Here is a 27,431-nt window from a genome sequence, read left to right on the forward strand (position 1 = left end):
AGTATATACATTTTAGCTTAAACTCATGTTTTACTTCAATGATAACATACAAGAATGCATTATAATGGAATTTCTGAACATAGTTTACCGTACCAATAGCAATTGTTGTGACGTAAAAAATTTTGAAAGCATATTCGGCATATCAGATAGGATAATCTTAGATCAAGCCTCATGTTAGTATAGTAGCTATTCCTTCGATACAAAAAAAATTTGCAAACTAACGACATGATCCTATTGATGTATCTATGAAGAATGCACTAATAAAAAATATATTAATCCGATATACAATCTACATTAATCGACTTCTTTATTACGAGAAACTGTAATCGATGTTAACGCTACTCGTGAATAGTCAATCCTGTATATGAAACGGGATTAATTAATTTACACACTCTTATTTTATACGTAGAACAATTGATTTCATTTATTTAGTTTCGATTTAGCGGCTGCAAATACTTTCGGTCTTATTGTGGCCAAGCTAATTAACATCGCCTCCTGTAGGTAAAAATTCACAGTTTTATTACAGTAATATAAAATACCTTCAAATGTTCTCAAACAAAAATTCATGATTGCTATGAAATGTTTACCTCAGTTCTGATAATTCGGCTTCCTTGTCCAGGACAGGTATTTAAATAATAATCAAATAGTAAGCGTATATCTGATAAACGCAAGGATTCATCACTTTCCAAGGCTGCTTCAAGCCCAGAAAGTCCTCCAAAGGCTATTAAAATATGTCTAATAAATAGCGTTGATATTACGGTGTGAGATTACAAATTGCATACTAATGCTAGTTAACCTTTCTACGGTATCTATCGAGTAAACATTTGACTGGTAATAATTATAATTCCTCCTAATAAGATACTGAGTGTGGATTGCTCCAAATACCCTACTAGTAGACTGTATTCGTTATCATACAGATTCAAGGGCATCTCGTAACGACTATTTAGTCATACGTATTTGCGCATACTTAAAAGAAGACAAATTTAACTCTTCCATAGAGTCACCTCCATCTGATGTTCCTATACTTAAATCATAGCCACCCTAATACACAAGTGAAGGAAAAGAATTTTATCATAAAAGGTACTACATATACAGTCTAAATAAAAAATCACGTGTTAAAGACTATACAGTAGAATGAGTAGCAAACCTCATAAGGACATTCTGTAATGGCCGCACCTAAGCTTCGTGCAACTCGAACTCTATAGCCCCAATATATACCTGCATCCATCCGTGGAGCATCAGCACTAACAACTGTACCTTTGTAAGTTTTACTATCTATTTCATAAAACAAAAAGCGGATGTTACTTAGGGCGTATAATTACACGGCTAGACTTGTAGTGATCAAATGTAACGTGCTAATCGCATGAAAGGATTTCGCATTCATGCAAAATCATGTTATATTTAGATAAGCAAACCTGAAGATTGTTCAGAATCCAATTTGACCGTTACTCTTAAGCCGGATTGAAGTTGTCGATCAATCCTTACCTCCTTAAAATGATATTCAGAACAAGTTTATAACGAAGACATTGACTCAAAAAAATGGTACGATGTTGAATGGCATCATTATACAACAGAAATATTGTGAATATACATGTAGTGATTGCTTATCCAATCTGATTGTTATCATACCTTCCTCATACCACAGTTTACTAATGAACCCTTTTTACCGACGGGTCTGTCCAATGTGACACCTTCCCTGTATGGTACGTCTTCATCAATAAGCATGTGATGTGTGGAATTCAAGGGGTTCAATAGGCCTATCAAAAAAGGTTTATCTAGCGTTAATCCAGTCTTCTCACTTAAATTAGAATTATCTACTTGAAATGATATTACTGTACATAACAGAAACATATTTACCGGCATAACGTAAATCAGGATGCTTTGGGAAAAAAAATTTCCTCAGGTATCTAGAAAATGTTGAAGAGAAAGACATGGATAAAATTATGAATCAATCTTGTCTTGATATGTAGTTGACTATAAGAAAGAATCCTACGCTGTATTTAAAAAAAAAACGTACTGGGGACATTCTAAGTACTGTAAAATATTAGCCAAAACTTTGTTAGGATCATAGTCCTTCCTTGTAACGCCAGTAAATTCACCAACATCTTCGCTATAATTCATGTTTAGGGTAACAAAAGAATAAAGTCAGAATACACAATATACACCATATTCTGTTGATTAAGCCGTATTACAAAGTGTGGCACTTACTTAACAGTCTTGCCGCTCTCATCGAATATTACTACTTCGTCAACCTCAAAAATTACTAAAGCCCTTGCAATCTTTTGGCACAAAATAGAATTAATTAGTGTACAAGATATCCATACCTATTGATATTGACTGAAAATGATCGCCTACTTGTCCAGCTAAATAAGTACGTAATTCCGGAGACTGAGCATTGTTTAAAATAGAGCCAGGCACGGCAACAGAAACAGTGTACGGGCGTCCTAAAAGGTGAGAAAGTTTGAAGTATCGAAACTCTTAATACTTTGGTATAATAATAAAATGGAGAGGAGTCTCAGGCAAAATGGTAAATCTGTAGCAAGTCGAACATAATTAATTATCCTTGACAGTTTACTAGAAAATAAGCTTCAAAGGCTAAGTATCCATATTGCAAATAACTTGTGATAAGAATAGTGTATCGGTAGTGAAATATGGCATAAGTCGTAGTATTGCCATTTTCAATCCAGTAAATGTTACAAGTATTGCAATATTAAAGTACTCAGTTCGATTCCTATACCTTGTTGTAAAAATGCAGAACATCCGAATCTGCAACTATTAACGCACCTTTATTTTCGCTAGCAATATTGTTATCAGCAGCCTGAATATTGTTATTAATATTGGGCGCTTTTTGATCTCCTGCGGCTTGTACGTGGAGCTGAGCAGCCTCCTTAGTTATCGTTTTATCCTTCTTTTTTTTGTGTTTTGCTTTCTTTTGCTTAGCAGCCTTGTCTTTACTCTATTGATATAGAAAGAAATTGAAGTAAAATTGAGAGGAATTACTCGTTTAACACCATCGTGGCAGGTAAATTTGTATAGAACAATATACTCGTATCTAGAATTCATTACAGATCGAGCAGCAAGTGTAGCATTCGGACATATTGCATAACAATGGAATGCAGTTATGGAATTCATGTACGAATACTTGTGCTATTATTACTATCCATCCATTACCATCCATCTTGAATACTTTTTTAATGCATGGATTATACACGTGCTTGCATCAACATCGATCAGCCAGTGAACTGTAGAACTACTATCCTGTGTGCAATGTCTATGTAATCAACGAGTTATCATAGGCGAATTGTTATCCTGTATGTCATGCACGCAACCAATGAGTTTTAATAAGCGATCAGTGTTTTGTAGTTTGAAAGAACGCTAGCTAAGTTTGCAGACAGCAATACTTGCGTAATGCGTATGTCATCTATCTCCATCATGACCTGCTGCTAAAATACTATAGCATAGCATTGGTCAATGGAGTAGGTGAAATCAATCTCTTTTCAGTCTCTTTTCAAATCAATTGCTTGTGCTGTTGTCATTTCTTGATACTATCTCCTACACAAAATGAAAAAGTGTGATCTGATGGCTGAAAGAGCTTGACCAATCAGTTTTGATTGATGATGGCGATTTGTCATCAAGCAGCTCACTCAATAACATACTACAAGTCTAGGAAAAGAGCTGCTGCTGCTGCCTGGCTGTTACTTGATTTAATACGCATGCTAAGTGGATAGAAATGATGCATTAGAATGATTTATTACCACCTATGTTGACTCACCAACTTCCCTGATTGACCCATTTCGATCGGAAGTAGTTGCTATGGCTTTCCTGTTGGCAATATCATCGCAAGAGCCAAAAGGATTTTGCTCACAAGTTAGTCAGCTTTTCCAGACCTCCAGCAGTCCGTAGTGCGTACAGGACAGGCTGTACAGTGTACAGTGTACAGTACTGTATCAGCGACTATTACAGTACAGCTAGAGTAAACTGACTGAAGAAAGCGATTGTCAGTGTCGACGACTTGCTGACTATTTCTCAGGTGATTTCGACTATGGAGTACATCTAAAACTGTACACTGTACTAGCTACGCCTGGAAATGGCTACCAAGTGGGTTGCATACAGTACTGTGTGCAGTTCCAGTCTTCCGATAGAGCGAAATGATAAGTAAAATAGTCAGCCTCCCCATTTTTTTCAATGCAAAATGGTTGACAGTCCCTCTCTCACTCTTTCTTTGAGTAATGTCGTCACTGAACTGTACAGTAGTGACATTACTTTCGCTCGAGATTTTCAAAGTTGTCTACTTGTTTGACTTTATATTGGGTCTACGTCATCCATTGTCCTCACAATAGCCGATATCGTCGATTACTGCATAGTGTAGATAACACGAAACATCACCAACAAGGTAGTGTAGGGCAAATCATGTCATTAGTTATGCTTTGACGCAAAATCACTGTCAGTAGGTGACGCCATTTCTTATCCTGACACTACTATCTGTACTAGAGTGTGCTAATCCAATGTCTAGAGTGGGCAGAGTGTACTGTATTATCATTCAATCGCTAGTAGAGATCATAAAGGAACCAAACCTTTCTCAGATCTAATCGCTACAGCATCGTGACACGCTGCATTGGACGAATAACCATAGGAGGTCCAGTACGGTCCATGAAAGTATAGGTTTTATATGAAATGTCATACTAAATCATATAAATACGATTTGGACGAATAACCATGGAGGTCCAGTACGGTCCATGGAGGTCCAGTACGGTCCATGAAAGCATACTGGACACTAACCCTAACATGAGCAGTGGACAGTAGTAACTCATTCAGATGTCAATCGTAGACAGTAGACGGTACAGCTACGCACTTTACAGACATACGGAGTTGCGGACGCAGTTAAAACGACCGTTCCAATAATCAGCCTTGCAATGATTCGTATCGTCAATGAGCGTTTGCTGTCCCGTTCCTTTCTTTTCTTAGTTTTGAGTAGTCCCTGCAGGCTGTTACTGTGTAACTTGATCGATTTCAACTTGAAATGTGAACTCATGTAAAGTGCAAACGTCGGCCGATCAACGTTTACTGTCTGCACCTTTGCACAATCTGACTCACTCATGATAACCCAAACGCAGTTCCACCATTTCTTTCCATACAGTACGTCTAGCTAGACCCATGGCTGCTCAGATGAATTGGATAGCGCAGTACACCACTCTACCGCTTGACCGGCACAGTACATTGCGTACAGTATGTACTAAAAGCTGGCAACTCTGGTTGACAGTCAATCATACTGGAAGTGAACGTTGGCGAACGTGTACTGTTGACAGCAGTGTCAAGTCTTCTGCTCACGATACTGTACAGTGTACTAAATTGCCAACCAACAGTGGACACCTTTTTGAACATAAGACTGTACAATGGAATCCGTTTTTTTCCCCTATGATTGAAGAGTAAAAACTACAAGTAAAACGCTTCAAAAAGGCCAATCGCCATCCACCTTCCTATATAGATCAATCTCTTCTAGACAGTCCTTGTTCAAACCATGCATTTGCGATCGATTTTGTACAAATTGATGCAAAAATTGGAGTATCCAATGGATCAGTTGACTGCACTGTCCAATCGGCTTCCTTATACAGGACGTTCAAAAGGATATCACTAGTCATGGGTGACATTATTTCTCATCCTGGACCTAATGTGGTACATAATATAGTAGTATATGGTGTGCTAATTTAATGTCTACAGCCGTCATCGTCGGTCCCATTGGTACCGTGGCCGAGAGGGGCCACTGCTCTACAGTGCACTACTCCTGTGGCCAAATGATACACAGTAGAGGAGGAGTGCAGTGTGGACTATACTTGTCTGTGTGGTGTTTGAGTACTGAGACAATGTCCACAGTCCAGAGTACAGTAAAGAAAGTACTGTACTCACTTTCGCCCACTGGACAAATGGACGGTCGGACAACGGACGACCTGTGCGCCACACCAACGTGGTGTCCTAGTGGTAAAGCGATACGGTCTACCGCTATACAAGGTCTGATACAAAACGAAATGCCAATCATGGACAACGACATGGTAGAGTAAGTTGGATCCATTTGAACATTCTCCATCATCGTCTATATTTGTTGTCGAGTTAGGCCATAATATAGATAGTATCTCATTTTCTTTTCTCATTTCAATTGTAGTTCCAACGCAACGTGGGGAGAAAGAATGGAAAATGAGGGTTAGTTGATGATGATATCGTCTAGATAATGGATGCAGTAATATTTGGCATGCAACCATCGGTAGTCCATCTAGCCGGCTTTTCATCATGCTAGTTGGTGCTAAATTGTTGATGACAAGGGGTGTTGATATTTCGTGTTGATTTACATTACTAATGAAATAAAGTAGATGTAGACGTTATGAAGTAGAGGATGAGTGGAGAGACTATTTTACCAATTTCAAGATTGCTTGTCCTATCTAGACGATGAGTCCTCAAGTCCTAAGGTGGAAATTCTGGATAACGGTATTAAAATCGTAGAAGAAGAGAGAACAGAGGGCAACAGAAAATTTCTGGTAAGATCCTATCGTTGTTATGCTTGCTATTCGCTGTTATCACAGCCACCTTGAAAATGAAAATGTTCAATCTACCAGATAGCAAAGAGTAACGCTTTCATACTACTGTACTCAATTGTTGATCTTCAACAAAGTCTTGAAGACTAATGCCGATGTATGATGGCTAATGCTTGTAGGTTAAACGAACATTTCGCATTGAAAACAAGAGAGTTCCTAAACCGGTTGCTGAAAGAAAGGTAGGACAATTGACCGACAAATAAATTATCAACTCCATTTGATGACAGTTGGAATGCTGACGTGCGGCCATTCCATTGACGACTTGAAACGCTTGTGATAATGATTTGTCCATGCTTTGCAATAGGCTTGGAAGAAATTTGGTGCATCTACTGAAGATCCTAAAGGTCCTAGTTCTAGTACGACTAAAGTTGCTGAAGACACCTTCTTAGCATTTATAACAAATCGTGAAGTAAGTACAACCACATACACTATTCAATACTAGCAACCGATAAAAGCATGAATTATCTTATTGGACTATAGGATAACAGTGACGAAAAGTCATTAAACAATATACCAAAAGAAAGATTTGGAACCTACAAAGCACCTTTTGCCGCTAATAAAGGTAATTAGTATGGATGATAAATACAGTACCTATCATTCAGTATTTCTCCAAAAACTTTTTCATCTGCTGTATGGCATCAATTTATAACCTTTATCCATCTTACGTAGAAAATGCACGAAGTGAATTGTCTAGGATGGCCAGTAGTCAATTGGGAGTTGACAGTAAATATGTTGTACCAAGTCGAAGATTTGGAGGTAGTCAACTTGGTGACACTCTGGAATTATACAAGAGAGGTAAATTATAATTTTACTGTAGTATATTTTAACCAGGTATCATGGTACAACTTTATTATCATAATCTTTCGTAGACGATCAGAATACAGTCCGTGTATCCAACTTATCCGAGGATGCCGACGAAGCCGATCTTACTGACTTATTTAGACATTTTGGTCAAATATCCAGAGTTTTTCTCGTTCGTGACAAAAAAACGCGTCGCTCAAAGGTCTTTTTAATCCTAAACTATTCTCTTAATGAGTATTGCGTAGAAATTGACCACTTGAAACTTACTAATCAACATTTTCAATGTTTGCATCTTTTTATACAGTGCTTTGCTTTCATTAATTATAAGAATCGTGAAGATGCAGCATATGCCATATCTCAGTTAAATGGTTTCGCTTATGATCACTTACTCTTGGACGTCGAATGGGCAAAGTAAGATTTGAAAATGTTTCTTACGTGGCATAATACAGAGAAATTGATGCTTATATCAATATTTCCCATTTCTTAATTGCAGGCCTCCTTCAAATTAATTTGGTTTTTCCAATTTGTATCAATATTGTCGTATATATTAAGAGTCTTAATTAATTAATGCAATAACATATTGGTAAAATAAATTAAAACCCTATAAAATCAAGATCTAGACTTTTTTTCTATGCATAAAGCTTTTGTATCACAAGCTATTAATTAAAATAGTGACTAAATTCAAATTCGTATCGTGTTGCAAGCCAAAGTTGCGCATGCATTATTACTCCTGATACTTGGAATCATTAAGATGCTCATCTACTCTACTAAAGAATCTCTATGGATAAATGATAGAAAAAGCATAGCGCTACTTCGTAAAGACAGTATAACTACCACTGGAATAATGCATGAATGTTAGTGTACTTCTTTACTATTGTCTATATAATTACGTAAAGTCAGTTTAGTAATGCCTTTTTGTCGATAAATGTATAAATTTACTTATGTAGGAACTTATTTTGTCGATACATATCGATATATATAATAAAAGTCACTTTAGAATTCACATTTTTTGCTTGAATACAAGAATATAAAAATATTTTCTAATTGAACAGTAAATATTAGATAACATGTAATCAAATCACATGAAAATTTGAGGTTGCACTTTAATACAGTAGTCTGAAGCTGACTTCTATATAAAGCCTAAAAACTTTCAATACAATACTAACATTGCTTGAGGCTATAATCGTCAACAGCAAGAATCAATTTTAGATAAATAGGTTAAAGAACCAATATTATATGTCTGTACCGTATACAAGTGCAACGCTCTTACATATGATACTGATCAGAATAACACAACGAGATGAAGTTCATTTCGCCAGCGAGACATTAGTGATGGAGCAAAATAAGCGTAGATTACAACAGCATTCGGTTTTTGCAACGTTGATTCTAACTAGTACTTTACGAATAATAAATGTGCTACTGCTTTCCTTTTTATTTCATAATCCATCTATTAAGCCTACAGCACACCCGTGATAAATTGATAATGTTCTAATTGTATCAAGATGTACAAAATCTTTAAAAATTATTTAATTGACCAGAAAGTCGTTGGTTTATTTTTTGCGTCCCTTTCCCTTTTCGCAAACCCGGAAAACGATGAAATGCAATTTACAATGGCATGTTCAGCTCTGCCAATAATTGCCAGCTCAACATGAGGCTCGGGGGGATTCAGGCTTACAATTCTAATCTAAAATTTTGAAAGAAATGAACGGTATAATCAGCGTGTTGTTATTTTCCCTAAAAGTCTAATATCATCATCATCTGACAGATTAACTCGTATAAGTATCTACGTCCATACCTGCTCCTTTTTAAATTTCTGCTCTAATCTATCTCGTACGCTACTTTCGTCCGTTGCAATAAAAACATTGGTAACGTTATACTTTCGGGCAATCCGTTTAGTCTGTCTGAAAATGTCATTTTCAGACGGATAACATACTTTATACGGTATTGGCTTGACGTTATTATCTCCATAACACTGTGGCGATTCCATATAATTTTTAGCCTCGTGATCTTTTAAATGTTGGCAGGCCGATTTCTTAAGATGAATTAAATTAAATTTCGCAAAATCCACGGTTAGTCTTAGGCTATTATTTGATGGCTTATAATGCAATTCGTTATGTTACTTATAAACATTCAGTCATTGCGTACCCAATCTGAACCCATTCTTAAATGAATAGCAACAAATCGCTGCTTATCTAAGGAATCCTTTATGAAAGTCTTTACTTTTCCGGATATAAATTTAGACCATTTAACATACTTGTGCAATAGCCGGTCGTGTGCTTTAACCGGAAAATCGCCTGGTGGGCCAGAGAAAGCCATCACTGGGTACTTTTCTGCTGGAAAACTATCATTACATGGACCGTAAGTGAAACAGTTTGAATTTGAGCAGTACGTAAAATTAGATAATAACGTTACAATGATAATAGCTAATCCAAGCAATCATATCCAGATTGCTATTGTGACATCATAACAAGATTTGAATTTAATTTATTGCAAACTGTATTTACTTTTGATTCCAAGCTGAACGAACGTGCTCATTAAATGAATAATAAGCGTTGCCACCACCAATCCTATTTCCATACTCTACGTACGATTTGAATTGAATTTCAAAATGATTCCAAAATGGACCAAATGGATTGCCCTCCTTCATTGCACACTAAAGTATTAAAGCAATTGCATAATCGATTCATTCCAATAAGTATTATTACAGTTACTGTAGTGGTCTACTATGCACAACACAGTCAAAACTTTAATCACCGTGATTTTATAAGATTAGAAAAATTAATCATCTTTATAACAGTATCCATACAATATCTCAAGGATATAGTAAATAGAGACCGACATGTATGACTATAATACCTGTTTATTCTCTCTGTAGTAAAAGTATTATTACAGTTACAGTAGTGGCCTACTATGCACAACACAGTCAAAACTTTAATCACCGTGATTTTATAAAATTAGAAAAATTAATCATCTTTATAACAGTATCCATACAATATCTCAAGGATATAGTAAATAGAGATGGACATATATGACTATAATACCTGCTTATTCTCTCTGTAGTAAAAGCAAAATCCGATCCGTTTGTTGGGTGGCCAAACAGTGGCAGCAAGATTACTCATGAATGTTTCCATGGTGATAACACGATGGTATTGGCTTAGAGGCTGTACTCGAATATATTTATCGAAAGGAATTTGAACCTTCCAATTTCAATTAAAATAGGCAATATAGTTACCAATAATCAAATGAATCAATTGCCAAAGCTAGGAAATCCGTTCTATAAGCATGTCATACAGTACAATACTCTACTATATCGTATAAAGATCAATACTACAGTATGGTATTATCAATATTAATTTACAGATGTTCCAGGGCTCCATTCAGGGTATTCAACCCATGGGGGTAAAATTAATGTTCTATTCAATCCACGAGAAAATGAGAGAGAGCCTAGAAACTGATCAGCTTGATTACCCCAGCGACCTAGGATAAGCAAAGTTGATATTAGTATTTGCTAATACACCTGCATTTTTCTAGCTGCAACTTTTTCAATAGGAAGGATTATAATTATCGAGAATTGACATATCTGTCCAGTAATCCATATTTCAATTCAAGTGTACTGATCGGAAATTCATGGCATTGTACACTTATCATGACATAGTAGAGCAATTACACTTGCAGCATGATTGTATAGGCGTATAGTCTATCAAAATTGAATTTTATTTATAGGTATAATATTGTGATTACTGACTAACTGGAACGATCGCTTTAATAAGCGTGTAATCAATAATAATTGTTAGCTCATTCTGTTGATGCTACTACTTGTCATCAACTGTACACTGTAGAGTACTGAAGCCAATGTCAACAAGGTGAGCAGCAGCATGCATTCTTAAACTGATAGTGTTGAATTATCAGCGGGTAGAGTATGAACATTTCTTGACACAATCCATACAATCTGGATTTACTAAGGTAGACTTACCCATACATGGACAGTAGGCAATATATCCGTTTGGATCAATAGCAATAGCTTGACCTACGTTGGCTTGATTGTCTTGATGTGCTGGATATTGCGTGCAAGAGCCAAAGTTGATATCAAAAGGTACCACCAAGTGGATGGTTATCCATGTCAAGAGACACTTGTAATAGTGCATGAGTATCTTGTATGTTGTGATCCTACGTGTAATTTTCAATAACTTCCGATTTGACGATGGTTTTAAGTGACTATTTTCAGCATTGCAGATCGAAATCAGAAATGAGAATGGAGCTACAGCAGCAGACTTTCCACAGCAACATACAGTACAGTACAGTACAGTACAGGGCCTTCTGTGTACTGTAGGGGGGCGGTACAATACTGTACTGTACTGTATCATTATTACGGTACAGTACTGTACTATAGATTCGATACAGTTCATTTGAACTACCGTCTACTTTTCCGTTGCCATTTGCAACCAAGATCAAGCTCTATCTACCATGGCGACCAACGCTGAAAGTCAAGGTTAGTCTACGTGATAAATCGGCTTACAAGCGACGATATATCCAATGATATCGTCAATAAATAGCCTCTGATGTTATTAAAGGTATCTACTGTTTTCAAATGCTTCAAGGCAAAACATTCATCCAACCGAAGAGAGAAATACTCTCCATGATGGACATGGCCAAATGGTTGCAATCATCGGTAAATTGTCAATATTTTGCTAAGTAGTATCTCTTCAAACTTGTCGGTAGATCTTGTTTTGCTAATTAGGCCACTATCCCAGACTTGCATGACCCAGTTTAAAACAGACACGATTGAAAAATGCATTTAACGTCACCAAATTAGGCAATCTTCTTCATTGATTACCATTGATATCAATAGTAGAATACGTACAACGATGCTACAATCGATACATGCCCACAGTTTGTTATTCTTCTTGTCAATGATCAAAATCGTGAAATCTCTCCTTGCATGCAATACAAACAGACGAAGAAATCGACTGTAATATCACTTACAGTGTACAGTATGTTATCCCATTACTTACCAAAGGTGCATTTGTAGATGACATTGGCACATACGAATAATAACACCACAGCATTACAGTATTTCATTGCGTCGAGGTATACTATACCCGTATGTACACATTGTACAGCATTGTAGGCAAATTTGTAATTATGTTGCTATATATCTTTTAAATGGTGAATGAGATAGATGTTCCTTGCTATACATTAGGCTTATGCGGAATTACTGGGATTTATACAATCGCTTAATATGGCAATTAGAAACAAGAAAATTTCAGACGATTTTCCAAAATCAGAGGTACTTAAGCATCATACAAAGCTGTCCGTAGGGGTCATCTGACTACTTAATAAAATGAAGATTGGATTGATATCTCGAGAAGGAAAGAGTAGTATTTTTGTAAATAATCATATAGCTTAATTCTGTATCTAGGCTACCAAACAAATGCTACAGATTCTTGATACTTTGGATCAATGGACCGAAGAAATTAAGCCAATAGATCAACCTCAACGTTTCGGTAATGCCGCATTTAGGGATTGGCGGAATAGACTATGTGAGGTAATACAGGATATTGATGAAAGGTATCGTCTTTAAATTTGCGACTGTCATCATGGAGTTATAAAACTAGAAATAATAAGATCGCAAGATCCACTTGGACCTGAAAACGTTATTGAATTTAGTTTACATCAACAACTAAAGCGTACTTGCAGGATCATGTTTTAGCTGTTATACAGCCATTTGTGCTCAGCCAGCATATTCTTGTCATATTTAAATATTTCGATTACACTCGATTAGAAAGCGGATGACCTAATTACCCCATTGCTACCTGATGATGCTAAAGAATCAATAATAGAACTTAAAGCCTACTGGAAAGGTATAACCGTAACTGTTGTTGCTCACGTTTTACTCGGATTGCATTCAATATCTTTTATTCATTCTTATTTTCTGTTTCTCATCTATGCGAATTTTGTTCTTGAAGAAAGCTTTGGTAACGCTACTAGGATTGATTACGGATCAGGTATGCTTAACTATCAAAACTGAATTTAATTTCTAATTGATTACAATTTAAAGACATTGATTAATTAACAATGAATATAGGATTATGAATGTTCATGGATGTTTAAAAAACTATCGTAATCTCGCTTAATAACATCACCATCTTTTATAATATGCTATCAAAGGCCATGAACTTTCTTTCGTTGCCTTCCTCTTTTGTTTATGCAAGCTGGAAGTGTTTCATGAAAGCGATTGTTGTTCTCTGGTTTTACAAGTCTTTAATAGGTTTCTATCACTTTTTATTATCTTCGTTGTTAGTTGAGACCCATACTATATGAGTACTAGTTGTAGGCTTCATTTTTACTTTACACTAGCGTAGTCATAGGTAATTTTTAATGATTATGTCTTGTGTTGACTAGGTACCTTGATGTTGTAAGAAATTTACAATCTAGATATAGGATGGAACCAGCAGGTAGTCACGGGGTATGGGGATTGGATGATTTTCAATTCCTTTCCTATTTATGGGGTAGTTCACAATTAATAGGTAGGATGAGTGTACCATCATTCGTGTCTATTATACCAGTTACTCGTCTGATAAAAGCGAACACAATCATTCAAACTCGTATAATTTTGTTAATTATCGTCAGTTTATATTTCATTATATCTTCAATGCGTCATGTTATTTAGATCACCCTACGATTCTACCAAAGTCCTTTGTAGACCCAAAGATTTGTCAAGAAAATGCCCACGAATATATGTTTTTAGACTGCATTAATTTCATTAATAAGGTAATCTTTACATGAATCTAGCGAAAAATATAATATTATTTTAAATATAATAATTAATTATCTATAACTAACTTATCCTGTAATTATCGTGTATCTTTCAAATTAATAGATGAAAACGGGTCCGTTTGCTGAACATTCTAATCAGTTATGGGGTATTAGTGGTGTACTGTATTGGGCTAAAGTCAATTCTGGCTTAATTAAAATGTTCAAAGCCGAAGTAAGTTGGCTTTACTTTTGTGACTGTAATGTTCATATCATGTATAATTTTTTATAGATCCTTTAATTATTTTCAGTCAGTTCGAAATTATTCGAACAAGTTTACCAATACCCTTTACCTCAAAGGAACTACTCTACAATTATACTATCATTTAAAATCCTTACGTTAGTATTACCGGAAGAGGCGTATAATACTTTAATAGGGTAGGAATAAGATACCACGCTTTTATGAAAATCTACCAACTTTAATTCAATAGAAATAACAACAATTACTGATAATTGTCCTCTACAGTTAGTGAACAATAATAACTTTATTGTACTGCATGACAGTAAATTGATGACCGGATAGCTATTACCTATAAATGAAATTGTTTATAATTGTACACCACAGTAGTATATTTAGTAAGTTTCGAAATAATACGTATAGATAGGTCGATATGAATTGCGGTATTCTCTGGGATTTGAAAGCTTACGTTCAGCTATTTATAGATATTACTCTCATTTCTATTCTTAGCTCTTGGCAGATGTATCGTAAACAGTTCAATATTATATAATGAATCACAAGCTGTATGACTAGAAAGAAATGCCTACATTAGCATAAAGTATAGAGTGAGATATTCCATTGGAGTGAATTTTTCTCTCTAACTGTATTATATTATTATTATTATTTTTAGGTTGTAGGAAAATTTCCTGTAGTGCAACATTTTGTTTTCGGTTCATTGTTATCAATAGCAAAACATGAAGTGCCTAGGCGTGTATGATATTTCTTTCTTCGATGAGTCCCCCATGTAATAAAAGCAAATTACTGCATATTAAGGATACATTGGTGATTTATGCCAACGGATTTCAATTGCGTCATCTCTTAATAAAATCACTAATAAACAAACTACCTATCAAGGCGCTCACTACCTAGTTTAGCCTATATCGTCCTTGTATGGGAGTGAGACAAAAACGAAATTGAAACTGTGTAATACGACCTCGATATTAATCTGTTATATTATTATGCTATCAGAATAGATTACAGTAAAAAGTGGCAAACGTTCTTCATTTTGCCCAAAAAAGGAACAGACATGAAGCAGTAGTCTAATTTATTTAAATAAGTTTGTAGTGTTTTGTATTAATATTAAGTATGAGTTTCTAATTCAGTTTCCTTAACTCTGTATAACGTAATCCAAAACATTTACCCCTTGTCTGAAATAATTCTTTTATTGTACAATAAATTATAAATTAGTTGACAATTCGTTTGCTTTACGTCGGAATAATGTTTTTTCCAATTTTTTGGCACAAAAAATAACATTCTTTAATAAGTCATCGTCATATAATAATAACAAATTGCAGCTATACAGTATACAATACTTTAATACAAAGTATTGATATAAATTTCTTCATTCAAGAGCTTTGATGAAAGTTGACATTACCTATTGAAGAATAAGTAGTGAGCAACTTCAATCTATTAACAAACGCGTTAATAGATCATTTTTTTTACAATATCATACAAATACCTTGCTCTAATTTATAGCTAGCATGAGTAGAAACTGTATAGTACAGATAGAAACAAAAAAGCAGGCAAATATATAATGTATATCAAATAAAATGGTTCATTTTGCACCGTTACGGTCAAATATTTCGTTCTAGAAGAATTGAAAATGTTTTCTGTAGCAAAGGTTTTAAATCAGTGTTGATATAATAGATATTGAGGAGTATTACTACATTTAGTCTACATTCAATGACATGGTATACGAATATTTAGTATTAAAGTATTGACTAATTTAATGGATTGTTTAATATAATAATTTATTGCCAACTAAGTACGATATATTAAGTTAAGATTGTTTCTTTCAATACAGAAAATTACTGTATCAACATAGTTTTTATCCTGCTTCATAAATAGCATAGTAATACCTAATGTAGGATATAGACTGCTCACAGAGCAGTCTTGACCAATTGAAATTATTAACAGTTTGCTACCGGTGCAGAGTGTTTTTTGATATTGATGATATTTGATAGTATCATGGTATAACCAAACAATGCTTGCAACATTGCTGCTTAGCGGACAGGACGAAGTGAAGCGCGTGTCATTTTAGATCATTTCTTCAGTCCTCCTCTAAGCTAACTTCAAATCTTGTGTCGGCAACAAAACAATATACTATGAAATCTATTGCTGTATTAGCTAGTATTTTTTATGTCAGTCATTGCTCAATGGAAATGTTGAGTAGGAAGTTCTTTCTATCGTTGAAGTAATTCTTTATCCAACTAGGTTAATTGATGTAAAATAAAAAAAAAACTAGTGAAGATAGAGTCTATGTTGCTTTAGAAAACTTTAATACGCTTTGTGGGTGAGCATAAATCCATGAGTGAATTTTCATCTTTTTCATCTTCTTCCCGATAGTACTCCAATTCAGTAATTTCAACAGAATCACCGGGAACAACTTGATCTTTATTAACAATGAGTAACTTTCTTTTTTGACCGTTGCAATGGTCATCATCTCTTAATTTCGGCTGATGGGATGGATTGGCATCATTGTGATGGATATCATCACTCCTTTGAGAGTCTTTCTCTAGTATCAATTTGCTGTCGTCCGCTACGCTTTCACAATCCATCGACACTGTGGATAAATCTTCCATTCCTTGTTGGGATTGTTGACAAACAGCATCATTTTGGCTTTCATCGTAATCGTTTGCATGGGCCACTATCGCATTTTGACATGAATTTTTGTTGTCATCATTTCCGATTATCATTTCGTCACTTTCACTGCATGGTGTCGTAGCACAGTATCTCGCCCGATCTAAGATGGAACTTAATAATAACGTCCGTCTCAATTCGCAACCTTTACGGCTTTGTAAATTCTTGGCAATTTTAACCAGTGAAAGATGTATCAAATGATTTACATTAACGTCCGACATGATCAATGTGTATGCTAGAAATCAATGACGCATAGGATTGATTTGGGCCGGGGGGGGATGCTTGAACTAAACAAGTAATGTATGAATTGAGAGAAGTCCTGTTGGATTGAAATACAATATTGGAGGAATACAACACGAGTTTAGTAGTGCAAAAACAAGACGATGATGGGAGTCGATAGAATGATTGGAAATTTTCCTCGTTGGCAAGCCACAACACGACACAAACTCGAATGGCAATCTAGTGACAAGCGTACCCAAGTTGACGTATGGCGGTTACCCAATCAATGAACACCAACGCGCCAATTGTACCGTCGTCCTCTGCTGACGGAATCCGCGAACTGTGCACCGACTGGCAAGCTCTTTCTTTTATATGCCACGATACGGTACAATACGCGCGTATCGTACAGTTCGTGTCTTGGGTACGCTGAATGGCTTGAACAATAAGCAAATGTCAATGTCAGCCGCAACGTCAACCTAGCCAGCTAAAAATAGCACATGGAGAACTGTACCATTACTACAGGAGGTGTTGAAACGTGTTGTGTTTACCTTTTGTTGTACTCTACGCTACAGTACAGTTAGTCGATGGTCAGGGACTACTTCCACGTTGGCATAGTGACGCAACATGACTGCTATTGTGTCTGATCCACCGTAGCGCCGTTGGATGACATACAGTATAAAGTACTGTACACTGTAGACGGGTTGACAAGTTGAGGCATGTTTTGCAAGTGAAGCTACAGTACAATACAAGAACCTGTACAGTACTGTACGGACAGCGTCGTACCTGTACGGTACGGTACCGCCAAATGCCTTTTGGGCTGATTATCTCCATATATGGCGACGAGTAGGGGAGTAAATGGCCGCTCAACGTTGAAAACGTCGCGGGAACGTCAGAACGTTCAATGACTCTACAGTACGTTGAATACGGCAAAGAAAGAAAGGAAATCCTACACTGACTCATGTGATGCATGTCCATCCTAATTTACAGTACAGTATACAGTACAATACTTGCAGATTGATGTATCATCGATATCACTACTTCCGCACTGTAGCATTATTGTTGACAACAGCCTCTACTGACATGGACAGACTCCATTGCCAAAATAATGGCTGTAAAAGCTCAACGAGTGCAATAATATTAGTTTAAATCAAAAATATATTCTCCAAATATGGACAATCTACAGTACAGTATTCTTCATTTCCCAAACAGAGTACTGTACATTACAGTACACTGCACTGTAGATTTGCTTACTCAGCCAATTTCTTCACTTTGACTTACAGTATTGCTGGTCCTAGCCCCTGACTGGCTGCTTTGGCGATGGGCGGTTACGTCACACCCATGATGACGTAATCGCTCGGCCTTGCCCATCTAGACTACGGTAGTCCTGTTACTGGTGGTACAGTAGTAGTACTTACACTACTCAACTTGTACTAGTAGACTAACTCGCTTTTCACCATGCCATTTTTCAGCAAAAGAAATCCCTGCTTCTGCGCAGAAATCATTCAAGGGTAATCAACCCAATCCTGTACTGTACTGTCTGTACAGTGTACAGTACACAATCTGTACAGTGTACAGTACATAATCTGTAGTTGTACTGTACTGTACAGGCTCACTCGAGTACAGTACAGTACACAATCTGTACAGGCTCACTCGAAAGCAACTCCAACTTCCATTGACGAATGACAGCTCGAGCATGAGTCATAACTCATGACATGATTCAACCATCATGAGTCATCTTTCCGAACTTCAACTACTTGCGCAATGACGGCCGTCAGCTTGGCCATGGAAGACCAAAGTCTTTCTTCTAGTAGTCCAGGACTTGGCATATTTCCCCATGCTTTCCCTATATAGTTCGTATATGATGCCTATATAATGTATCTATCTACCCATGCACGATCCATTTTTCCCTCATTTTCTCACCTATACTTTCATTCTACGACCGTAGTACAAGCACTGTAGTGGATTACTGGCGTTAAAATAATAATCAGTAACATCATTCAACACCTCTACTGTACTTACTGTACTACTGTCGTGTGGAAGCCATGCTATACTAATCATACGTCATCCTCAACAATACTCTACTTGTACACTGAATGACTGAATCATTCTGAATGGCCCATTATGGAAATAGGACTCTGATTTACGCACAGATTGTATTGGAATGGAAGGATTTCCCAAAAGGAGTAGATGGGGTTACAGAAGGATGGAAGATGGATTCTTTCGTCCATAGCGACAGTGGGGGGCCAACGTCACTCATTTCCACAAATTCTCGACTGATCTATACTGTACATTAAGCCGAGTGTATATTCTGTGGGGATGGTGGATTCCTTGAAGGTTAAGCGGCATTTCTTCTAGCTATATAATATACGCAAACATTCACTTACTCCAATTTCATGAACAGCAGCATGATATCAGCACATACACGTAGTCTATTGTAGATTGCAAATTGACTCAAAATGATTCAATTTCTGAAACTTGATAAAATTACATTTGACCACATGCTGGCCCACGGTGACCGCTCTCTACTGTACCTTTAGCTCAATTCGTTTATCAAGTAGAATATCTTGGTCCTACATTGCCATAAGCTAGTATGATGAATACAATGGAAAGAAGATTCATCATCTTGGACTTGTATTTATTCCATTTCTCCAATAGCAACCAAATAAGATCATGACGGTATGCGTCTATTCAACGATGACATCATACCACTCAGCTACCAATTGAAAACGCGGTATCGTCTCAATTTCGTGCATAGGTTATTTCTCCATCGTCTTCATCAATGCCTTTATTGATTTCGTCGTATACTGTAGAAGAAGGTGAATTGAGTGATATGATAGGATGATACTGCATTGCATGATGGAATCAATCAAGGTAACACATTGAGTATGAAGAAGATAGAAACATGACAGGGGTAATTCATAACTTATGCTGGCAAGTTACAATAAATCACGGATGGGCAATACCGGAAACACATCATAGCACTTTCTCCTAACTTACTCTACAGGATATTGCAAATCTATTTCCATACAACCTTAATTAAACAGCGGTAGAAATGGACACGCTCAACTAATGTTATTCATTGCCTAATGGTAACATCTAAAGGAATGATAATTAGCAACCTAGTATGGAGCAATATTCCAAATCTAAACAATCTTTTTGACAGTCAAAACCTCAACACAAGTGCAGTCTCGTTCCAATGTTAGATTATCTAAGTAGAAGCAAACGTTGGCAACAATGTAAGGCCGATATCAAACTATTCCAAAGTAAAATATTTCTTTACAGACTCGTTAATAGAAAAAAAAAGTAGTTTACGAGCAACGGCATCCGATTAAGAAATCATTCTATGAGGGGAATTCTACACTATACCATTTTCAAGTCAGTATCTACATCAAATGTTATACCGCATCGTAGAATAATTTTCAATATTACGACATGTACCGTAATTATTTTCCGCGGTATATTCAGGCCTAGCATGTGTTTAAAGAGCGCTGAAACAGGTAAAATCATTACATTTGACCTCATAATCCAAAAAATAGCCTAAAAATTGACAGCATTTGTAAATAATTACACATAATAACTTATAGCAAATCCAAAGCGCTGAATGTTCATACCATAGAGATAAATAAAAATGGACCTGAGTTGCTTCTATGATTCACGTAGAATGTTGTAATATCTTAAATAAAAACGAGCGCAATACCATTCATTTCCGCCATATTTCCTACACAAAATGCTGTTGTACTCTTAAGGTTACAAATTTTCCAAGCGATTTTATTTTATGGTACCGTTAGGATGCAAGCATAGGCAGTTATTGAGGGCCAACGTCGATTTACCCGATAGCAAAGTGATATTGGTGTACAAATATTTAACAGAAAAAAAGTTGCATCTCGTAGCACTTCATCACCAACGTTATATAAAGTCAATTCTGTACTGTAGTATAGCATTCCTTAGTCTGCAACATATATTCGAAATCTTTACATGACCTCGTAAAATAATACCAGTATATTTTAAGTAATTTCTTATTACCTAACGGTAGCGGAAATTAGCAAATAATTTACGCCGAGTTTGTTTATTGCAATACAATAGGAGTAAATAATAACAATCGAAAATGATGATTAATCTCAAAGTCCAGTATGCCATAATATCCTAAATGAAGACAATTTTATCACACTTGCAATAAACTTGGGATTATAAATTTTCCTATCGACAAGAAAATGGTTTTCTTTTCGGGAAATTTATATTGTTACTGCTTTACCCTAGCGTTAAGGTGCAAACACCGCCGGTAAATTAAGCCAATACTTCTAGATAAAACATAACATATACATACACAAAAAGTAAACGCTATAAATAACTTTTACATTACCTCACAGCCCTAATAACAACAACGACTAGAATTGATAGCAAATTGTTTCAAGCTCATTCTTTGTGAATGAGGTTCACATTATTAATATCGCAAAATTATCAGTAAGGTGCTGGGCAATGAGCTAGACAATAATAATTGCAATAGAATCAAACGGGATGATGAAGCATCTACTGCTAGCAGTATGGCATAATATCTCCTCCCCCAAAAGACAATCTACCCGCAATTAAATATTAAGTGCACAGTACGCTATGATATCACATATTTAAAAATTAGGACTGCCGTACTCCGTTAACCTACTCGTAATTGTATTACTCATCCGAATCAAGGGCCACTAGATACTTTATATTATATCGTATGGGGCCATAATGGGGCTACTGTTGCATAGAGATACACTCGGCACTGTACTTGTAGAATATCTTTTACATGAAATAATACGACTCGTTGCTTTCCCTTGCTATCATAGGACACTGAATGTTCATTTTATATCATCTAATAACTCAAGCAAAGACAGAAATTCGCATTAGATAAAATCAATCGGTGCTAATCCATGTAAAGTTATATTGATCAATGATAACAATCTAATAGTCATGATTAAGTATGCCGTACTTGATAATGTCTGAAATAAAAATAATCTAAAATCAATTTCAATACCACCAATTTTCCCATATTGAGCTACAAATTTTCTCTGGTTATAAGCCTTAACAAAGTAAAACTGATTCTATTTTACTGGTATGGTAAGATATTAATACTGGTGGCAACTTTTTATGGGTAATATCGATGTCGCATGTGATAATGACCTTAAATGGCGATAATTCAAAATCAGTAAGTTATATTACCACCATCTTTTGGTACATCTAGTTGCAATATCCTGTTGATCACAGCTTTAACAATATGAAATTGATTTTATTTTACTGTGATATTGCGATGCAAACGCTAGTGGCAAAAAAAAACACTTTGTAAGGTTAGTACAAATTCGTCCCATCAAAAATTAACATTTATGACTAGAAAATGACTGAAAAATAACTTTTCTTATACAACAGCTTAAGCTTGCATAGCACCCAAATCACCCAAACTAACAAGGATCAACTTCAATTTATATGAGATCGATTCTATTTTCAATGACATTTTATTAAACCAGTTTGCTTTCTAGTTATCACGCTATTAGCTTATCGATTAACTTTTCTATGTCTCATCAATCTTCAAGTCATTAGAAGTTCTAATTTACTACATAATAGCCTGTAGATTAATACAAGCCGTTAAATGCGTCAATTGTGTTAAAATATTAAACTTAATCATAGGATGTTGTTAAAAAGGGCTAATAAATTAAACTGATCAAGCTATGAATTCACATAGGAGCGAATGAGAATTAACATTTGGCTAAAATGACTTTGATATAATGTCATTTCTGCAATCCTACTACACTCTAATACTATACAGTATAAGAAATATATAATGTAATCAATCTTACGATTCTGTGATATAGCAGCAGTCAAAGATACATTTAATTGGCATATTCCACTTAAGATATTTTGTGTAATGTTAAAACAAGCTCGCAGTACGATGGTGTAAATGGACATTGTTTAGAGTAGAAATGCCCTTTCTTAGATTATATGAAGTAACCAAAATTAAACTTTCATCATATCTTCAGAGAAAAATGTCTACCAATAAATTTATGCGCTGTACTGTATTATTCAATCATTTTCAAGACTGTAATAAATCCAAGATAGATCTCATTATGGTTAAAGACGTTTCCTGGTATCGCCTTTCATCTTGATATCTCGTCTCTTCCCTCATTTGACGATAATTTTGAAGTTCAATTTCAAACTTCAACCTTCTTTCTTCTTGCTCATAGAACTTACCTTGTATTTGCACTATTTCATGAAGATATTCCCCATACAGATTAATAGATTCATCCCTGAATGCTTCCTGGAAGGCATTCCTGTCTGTAAGAAGAATGACAGTATATACTTTGAGACATTTCTTATGTCATAATCATTGATACCTACTACTACAATTTGCAAGTAGCTAATATTGTATAAACTTTGCGTAATGATTTTCATTTCAAAGCTTTTCTTATTAATATATTATAGTCTTGGGAAATAATAAACGACTAACTTCATAATCGTATATATCTTTATACAGACCTGCTGAGTAGCTTTCTTCCGGCATAAAGTTTTTTGTTGTCGTTGTTATTCGTTGTGTAGATGTTGGAGATGTTTCAGAGCATAAATCGCGGTTTAGATGACTATAGTTCATTTTTTCATTAGCAATGTAGCATTCTTGTTGGATATCATCTGTATCCTCTTGAATATCCAAGATAATATGACTTAAAAACTACCTATGAGGGACTAATTTTACATAGTGTTATCCCTACAAGAGTTAGCTTTCATTATATTTTATTTTCAGGTAGCAATCTAAATTGTTTTATAATTGTAGATACTTCTTAACTGTTCTTAACGTCTATTAGCTATTCTACTTATGATACTACAATCATAATTCAGCATTTCTATCGCTAACCTATTTGTTCCGTAAGTATTGGAATTTCATATTCTTGATTATTGAAAACGGTTGTTGGTGAATCTTGGAAAGAATCTTTTAGCATCTCCCGCTCATTTTCCAAAGTATGGTCATTCTCTTGTTGTAAATTTGTTGAATTTGTGCATCGAAAACTGCTAAAGCTTGATTTTGAAGAATCACCAATAAATTCATGAATCGAATTTGAATCACTCGTAGAGTTGTTAACTTCTTTTAGCAAATTTGTAGAATTTTCATATTCTAAAAGATTTAATGCTATCCTCTGTTTGGTGTTTGTCGTTAAATCGTTGGCCATCGATACTGTCTCAACTGGTAAACTTTCGGAAGAGTCTACTCCCTTTCGCTTAGTACTACGTTTTCTCAATACCATAGAAGATCTTACTGTAGTTGGAGATGATTTCTTTCCAGTTTTAGAGAGAATTTGTAAAGGTCTTGTTAAATTTTTCCGTAATGGTGTTGGTCCCATCAGCCTATCCAATTCTTAGAAATATTTGCAATATGTAACCAGACTGTCGCTTCGTTCTATGTATTACACACAATTAACGTATTAATATCTCGTATAGGAAATATTATGAACATTTAAACAACCGTATGAGGTAATTTCCTATATCGTGAACCTCTGCTGTCAACGCAATTTAACTACCTTATTATTACATTCCGAATGTTGATAATCTTAGCACAAATGACCTATGTTTAATCTCACGGTCATAAATCAATCGAAGTAAAAGATTTTCTTGATACCTCTGGTATAATTCAGTACAATATCGTTTGTAATCAATCACCTAAAAGTTTTCCGATTGGCTGCTTATATCGGAATGCGGCTTCCGAATACCGTTCTGTTAATATACCTTTGTCGTAGTCCTGCAATAATGAATTCATGAACTAAAGCATTATGCATAGACGTAGCCAGTTTAGCTTATACTTTTCATAACCCCATACGTTAATAAGTTTCCGCACGACTTCAGTTAACTCGGGGCATTAGCTCGGTTATTTACTTTTAAATCCATTATCAAAATAAGTGAGATAGGTAAATTTATAAAGTCAATTAAACGGTATGTGCAAACAAGCAAAAACTGGGCCGAAATGATCATTGAAATTATTCTTTCGAATTTATGAATATTTGAGATGCGATAACTTGTATCTTTCATTAATTAATAGCCTATGAAAGACGAGAATCTGGAGGATTCTGCTGATGTATAACGGAAAATAATGTGAAAAGAAAAAAGATGCTGCTATATATATTAAGTTGCATAATAGCTAAATCGTTATTTAAAGTAGTGTGACAACATTCACATTATCTCGTATATTAGCTTGCACAGTACTGTATTGGCTTTAGCGCTTGCTGTAATTTGATTTGTAAGTGGCAATCGCTATATAAGATTCGAATCTCAATTTTAAAATCAACTTACTTTTCCAATGTAAGACATAACGTTATTATCTAATTTAGTATAATACATATGCATGAATACGCATATTATTGCATACTAGTTTTTAGCTACTGTTTACCTTACTAAAGATATGGCCTTTAAAATACTATTGCTAACCGTAAACGAAAAGAAGTATTAAATTAATGAGGTCTCGGACTCACGGCACTGCTATCTGTCGGGTTCTCGCATAAGCAGGTCAGTCTGAATATCGAACTGTTTGTCTATTTCTCTACTAATTACTCGTATAGCAGTTTCTCGGTAATCGGCGATTAACATGCAGTATATCTTGCCTAAAACTATAGGCGTGAAAGCAATTTACACTAAGAGGAATCATTTAAGGATTGCATGCCCTAATTAGGATTTTCTTCTCTAATTACGTAGATTTTGTGAAATTGCTCATAGTGCTTTGCACCGTAATAGTTAACCTTCATGCTATAATTTAACCCCATTATGCTAGGGCTTTTTCGTAGTCAATCATTATCGTATACGGTATGAGCTAATGAACACTGCTTACGTATGACCGTATGAACATATAAGAAAGATGAGTTAATTTGACGGTTAACCTTATTATCATGTTTTATTCCATGAGATGAAACCTTACAGTTCCAGTGATACTTTCTGTAACCCTATGTTTGCAATTTACTAAAATCATGCAAAAGAGCTAATTAGAATAAAAACATTTGAAGAATGTAGATTTGTCGCACAAACGCCATTTTTGGCTCACAAGCAGTGAAGGATAAGAATGACTTAAAAACACTACAATTTTATATGATTATAATTATTTATAATCTTTAATTTGGAAGATAATATTCAATCCAGTCAGATTATTATAAAGCCAATCGAAATGCTGAAATTTAGTATGGCAACATTTATTGGTTTAACGTTTTAATAAGTGAAAAATTTGTAATTGAACTTGTGCTTAATTATGATTAATAAGAAGGGAATTCACTATCTTCAACATATATTACTGTTGCCAATCATTATTATAAGGGAATATTATTTTAGCACGGCTACATTCCATTAAAAACTGCTTACATGACAATACTTATTTTACCCAAAATACTAACATCATCAAAGAGCTACTTTAAAACAGTTATTCCTATAGTTACGATAGGTCACCAGTAAACAACTTAATTAACAGATAGAAGCTAATTCATAATTATAAGACTAACTATACGAGCGCATTAAATGATATACCACTCAATTACGCAAAAAACACACCGAAGCAAATTATTTAAGAGATTAAACAGCAAAGGGGAAGATTAGCGTGAAATCTATCTGTTTGTTACTGGTTAGATTAACGGACTAGTATTCCAAATAAGAATCTATTAAAGTGCTTCACTAAGTTATCCTTTCTGCCCAAGCCAAAACAACATCCTAACAGAAAAGAAACGGTAAATATTTTCAGGTAATTTTAAAGGATATTAGGAACTTATACAGTACGTTATCATACATTAATGAACAGATCAATTGAAAATCTATGTTTAAAAATAAATTTACTTTGGAGTAAAATCGTAAAGAATACGCCTGTTACGTATTACATGTTTTAGTATTAAAAGAGGTCGTAAAATATGACTGCCATTGGATTAAATGATACCGCTTCTTGCGATTAAAATCAATTTAGTAAACCTCTAAAACTCCAGATACAGTATTGTAACAAGGGACACCTACAACAGCAGTCATGACATAAAAATTGCACAGTCCTGTAACGTAACTTAGTATTGGATTGTAGATTATTAGCCATTTTCAGTATGAAATACGGTATAGTAGCTTTCAACACTTATCATAAGCCTTTTTTAGTAGCCTGTAGCCATAGATTGTAATTGAAGATTCTA

At 35.2% G+C, this 27,431-nt stretch overlaps 6 protein-coding genes across 6 annotated transcripts; 2 read left to right on the forward strand and 4 right to left on the reverse strand.

The window, feature by feature from the left end:
* Positions 1-420: 420 nt before the first annotated feature.
* TRIADDRAFT_53475 (uncharacterized protein) lies at positions 421-3,793 on the reverse strand (the record flags this gene model as incomplete). The annotated part of the gene is made up of 12 exons (XM_002109957.1): positions 421-495; positions 588-735; positions 968-1,041; positions 1,148-1,275; positions 1,416-1,488; positions 1,630-1,757; positions 1,858-1,907; positions 2,018-2,110; positions 2,209-2,279; positions 2,356-2,444; positions 2,785-2,956; positions 3,773-3,793. The coding sequence occupies 12 exons, from the start codon at positions 3,791-3,793 to the stop codon at positions 421-423; spliced, it is 1,122 nt and encodes a 373-aa protein (XP_002109993.1).
* A 2,128-nt stretch (positions 3,794-5,921) lies between these two features.
* TRIADDRAFT_63662 (expressed hypothetical protein) lies at positions 5,922-7,986 on the forward strand (the record flags this gene model as incomplete). Its single annotated transcript, XM_002109406.1, has 10 exons — positions 5,922-6,052; positions 6,158-6,195; positions 6,436-6,527; positions 6,704-6,763; positions 6,889-6,993; positions 7,065-7,146; positions 7,254-7,379; positions 7,454-7,587; positions 7,690-7,796; positions 7,879-7,986. 10 exons carry the CDS (start codon positions 5,922-5,924, stop codon positions 7,892-7,894), a joined length of 891 nt encoding a protein of 296 aa, XP_002109442.1. The 3' UTR covers positions 7,895-7,986.
* A 921-nt stretch (positions 7,987-8,907) lies between these two features.
* TRIADDRAFT_21697 (uncharacterized protein) lies at positions 8,908-11,530 on the reverse strand (the record flags this gene model as incomplete). Its single annotated transcript, XM_002109958.1, has 7 exons — positions 8,908-9,069; positions 9,181-9,417; positions 9,531-9,726; positions 9,890-10,038; positions 10,427-10,582; positions 10,744-10,862; positions 11,359-11,530. The coding sequence occupies 7 exons, from the start codon at positions 11,528-11,530 to the stop codon at positions 8,908-8,910; spliced, it is 1,191 nt and encodes a 396-aa protein (XP_002109994.1).
* Positions 11,531-11,849: 319 nt separating this feature from the next.
* Positions 11,850-15,133, forward strand: TRIADDRAFT_53478 (uncharacterized protein; the record flags this gene model as incomplete). The annotated part of the gene is made up of 11 exons (XM_002109407.1): positions 11,850-11,874; positions 11,939-12,054; positions 12,586-12,672; positions 12,805-12,930; positions 13,168-13,246; positions 13,352-13,390; positions 13,554-13,653; positions 13,788-13,912; positions 14,056-14,156; positions 14,266-14,373; positions 15,047-15,133. 11 exons carry the CDS (start codon positions 11,850-11,852, stop codon positions 15,131-15,133), a joined length of 993 nt encoding a protein of 330 aa, XP_002109443.1.
* Positions 15,134-16,682: 1,549 nt separating this feature from the next.
* TRIADDRAFT_53479 (uncharacterized protein) lies at positions 16,683-17,276 on the reverse strand (the record flags this gene model as incomplete). The annotated part of the gene is made up of 1 exon (XM_002109959.1): positions 16,683-17,276. The coding sequence occupies one exon, from the start codon at positions 17,274-17,276 to the stop codon at positions 16,683-16,685; it is 594 nt and encodes a 197-aa protein (XP_002109995.1).
* Positions 17,277-22,850: 5,574 nt separating this feature from the next.
* TRIADDRAFT_53480 (uncharacterized protein) lies at positions 22,851-24,635 on the reverse strand (the record flags this gene model as incomplete). The annotated part of the gene is made up of 4 exons (XM_002109960.1): positions 22,851-22,870; positions 23,494-23,577; positions 23,779-23,937; positions 24,152-24,635. The coding sequence occupies 4 exons, from the start codon at positions 24,633-24,635 to the stop codon at positions 22,851-22,853; spliced, it is 747 nt and encodes a 248-aa protein (XP_002109996.1).
* Between the last annotated feature and the right edge of the window lie 2,796 nt (positions 24,636-27,431).

Source organism: Trichoplax adhaerens, genomic scaffold (assembly GCF_000150275.1).
Source record: "Trichoplax adhaerens TRIADscaffold_2 genomic scaffold, whole genome shotgun sequence".
Taxonomy (NCBI): Eukaryota; Metazoa; Placozoa; class Uniplacotomia; order Trichoplacea; family Trichoplacidae; genus Trichoplax; species Trichoplax adhaerens.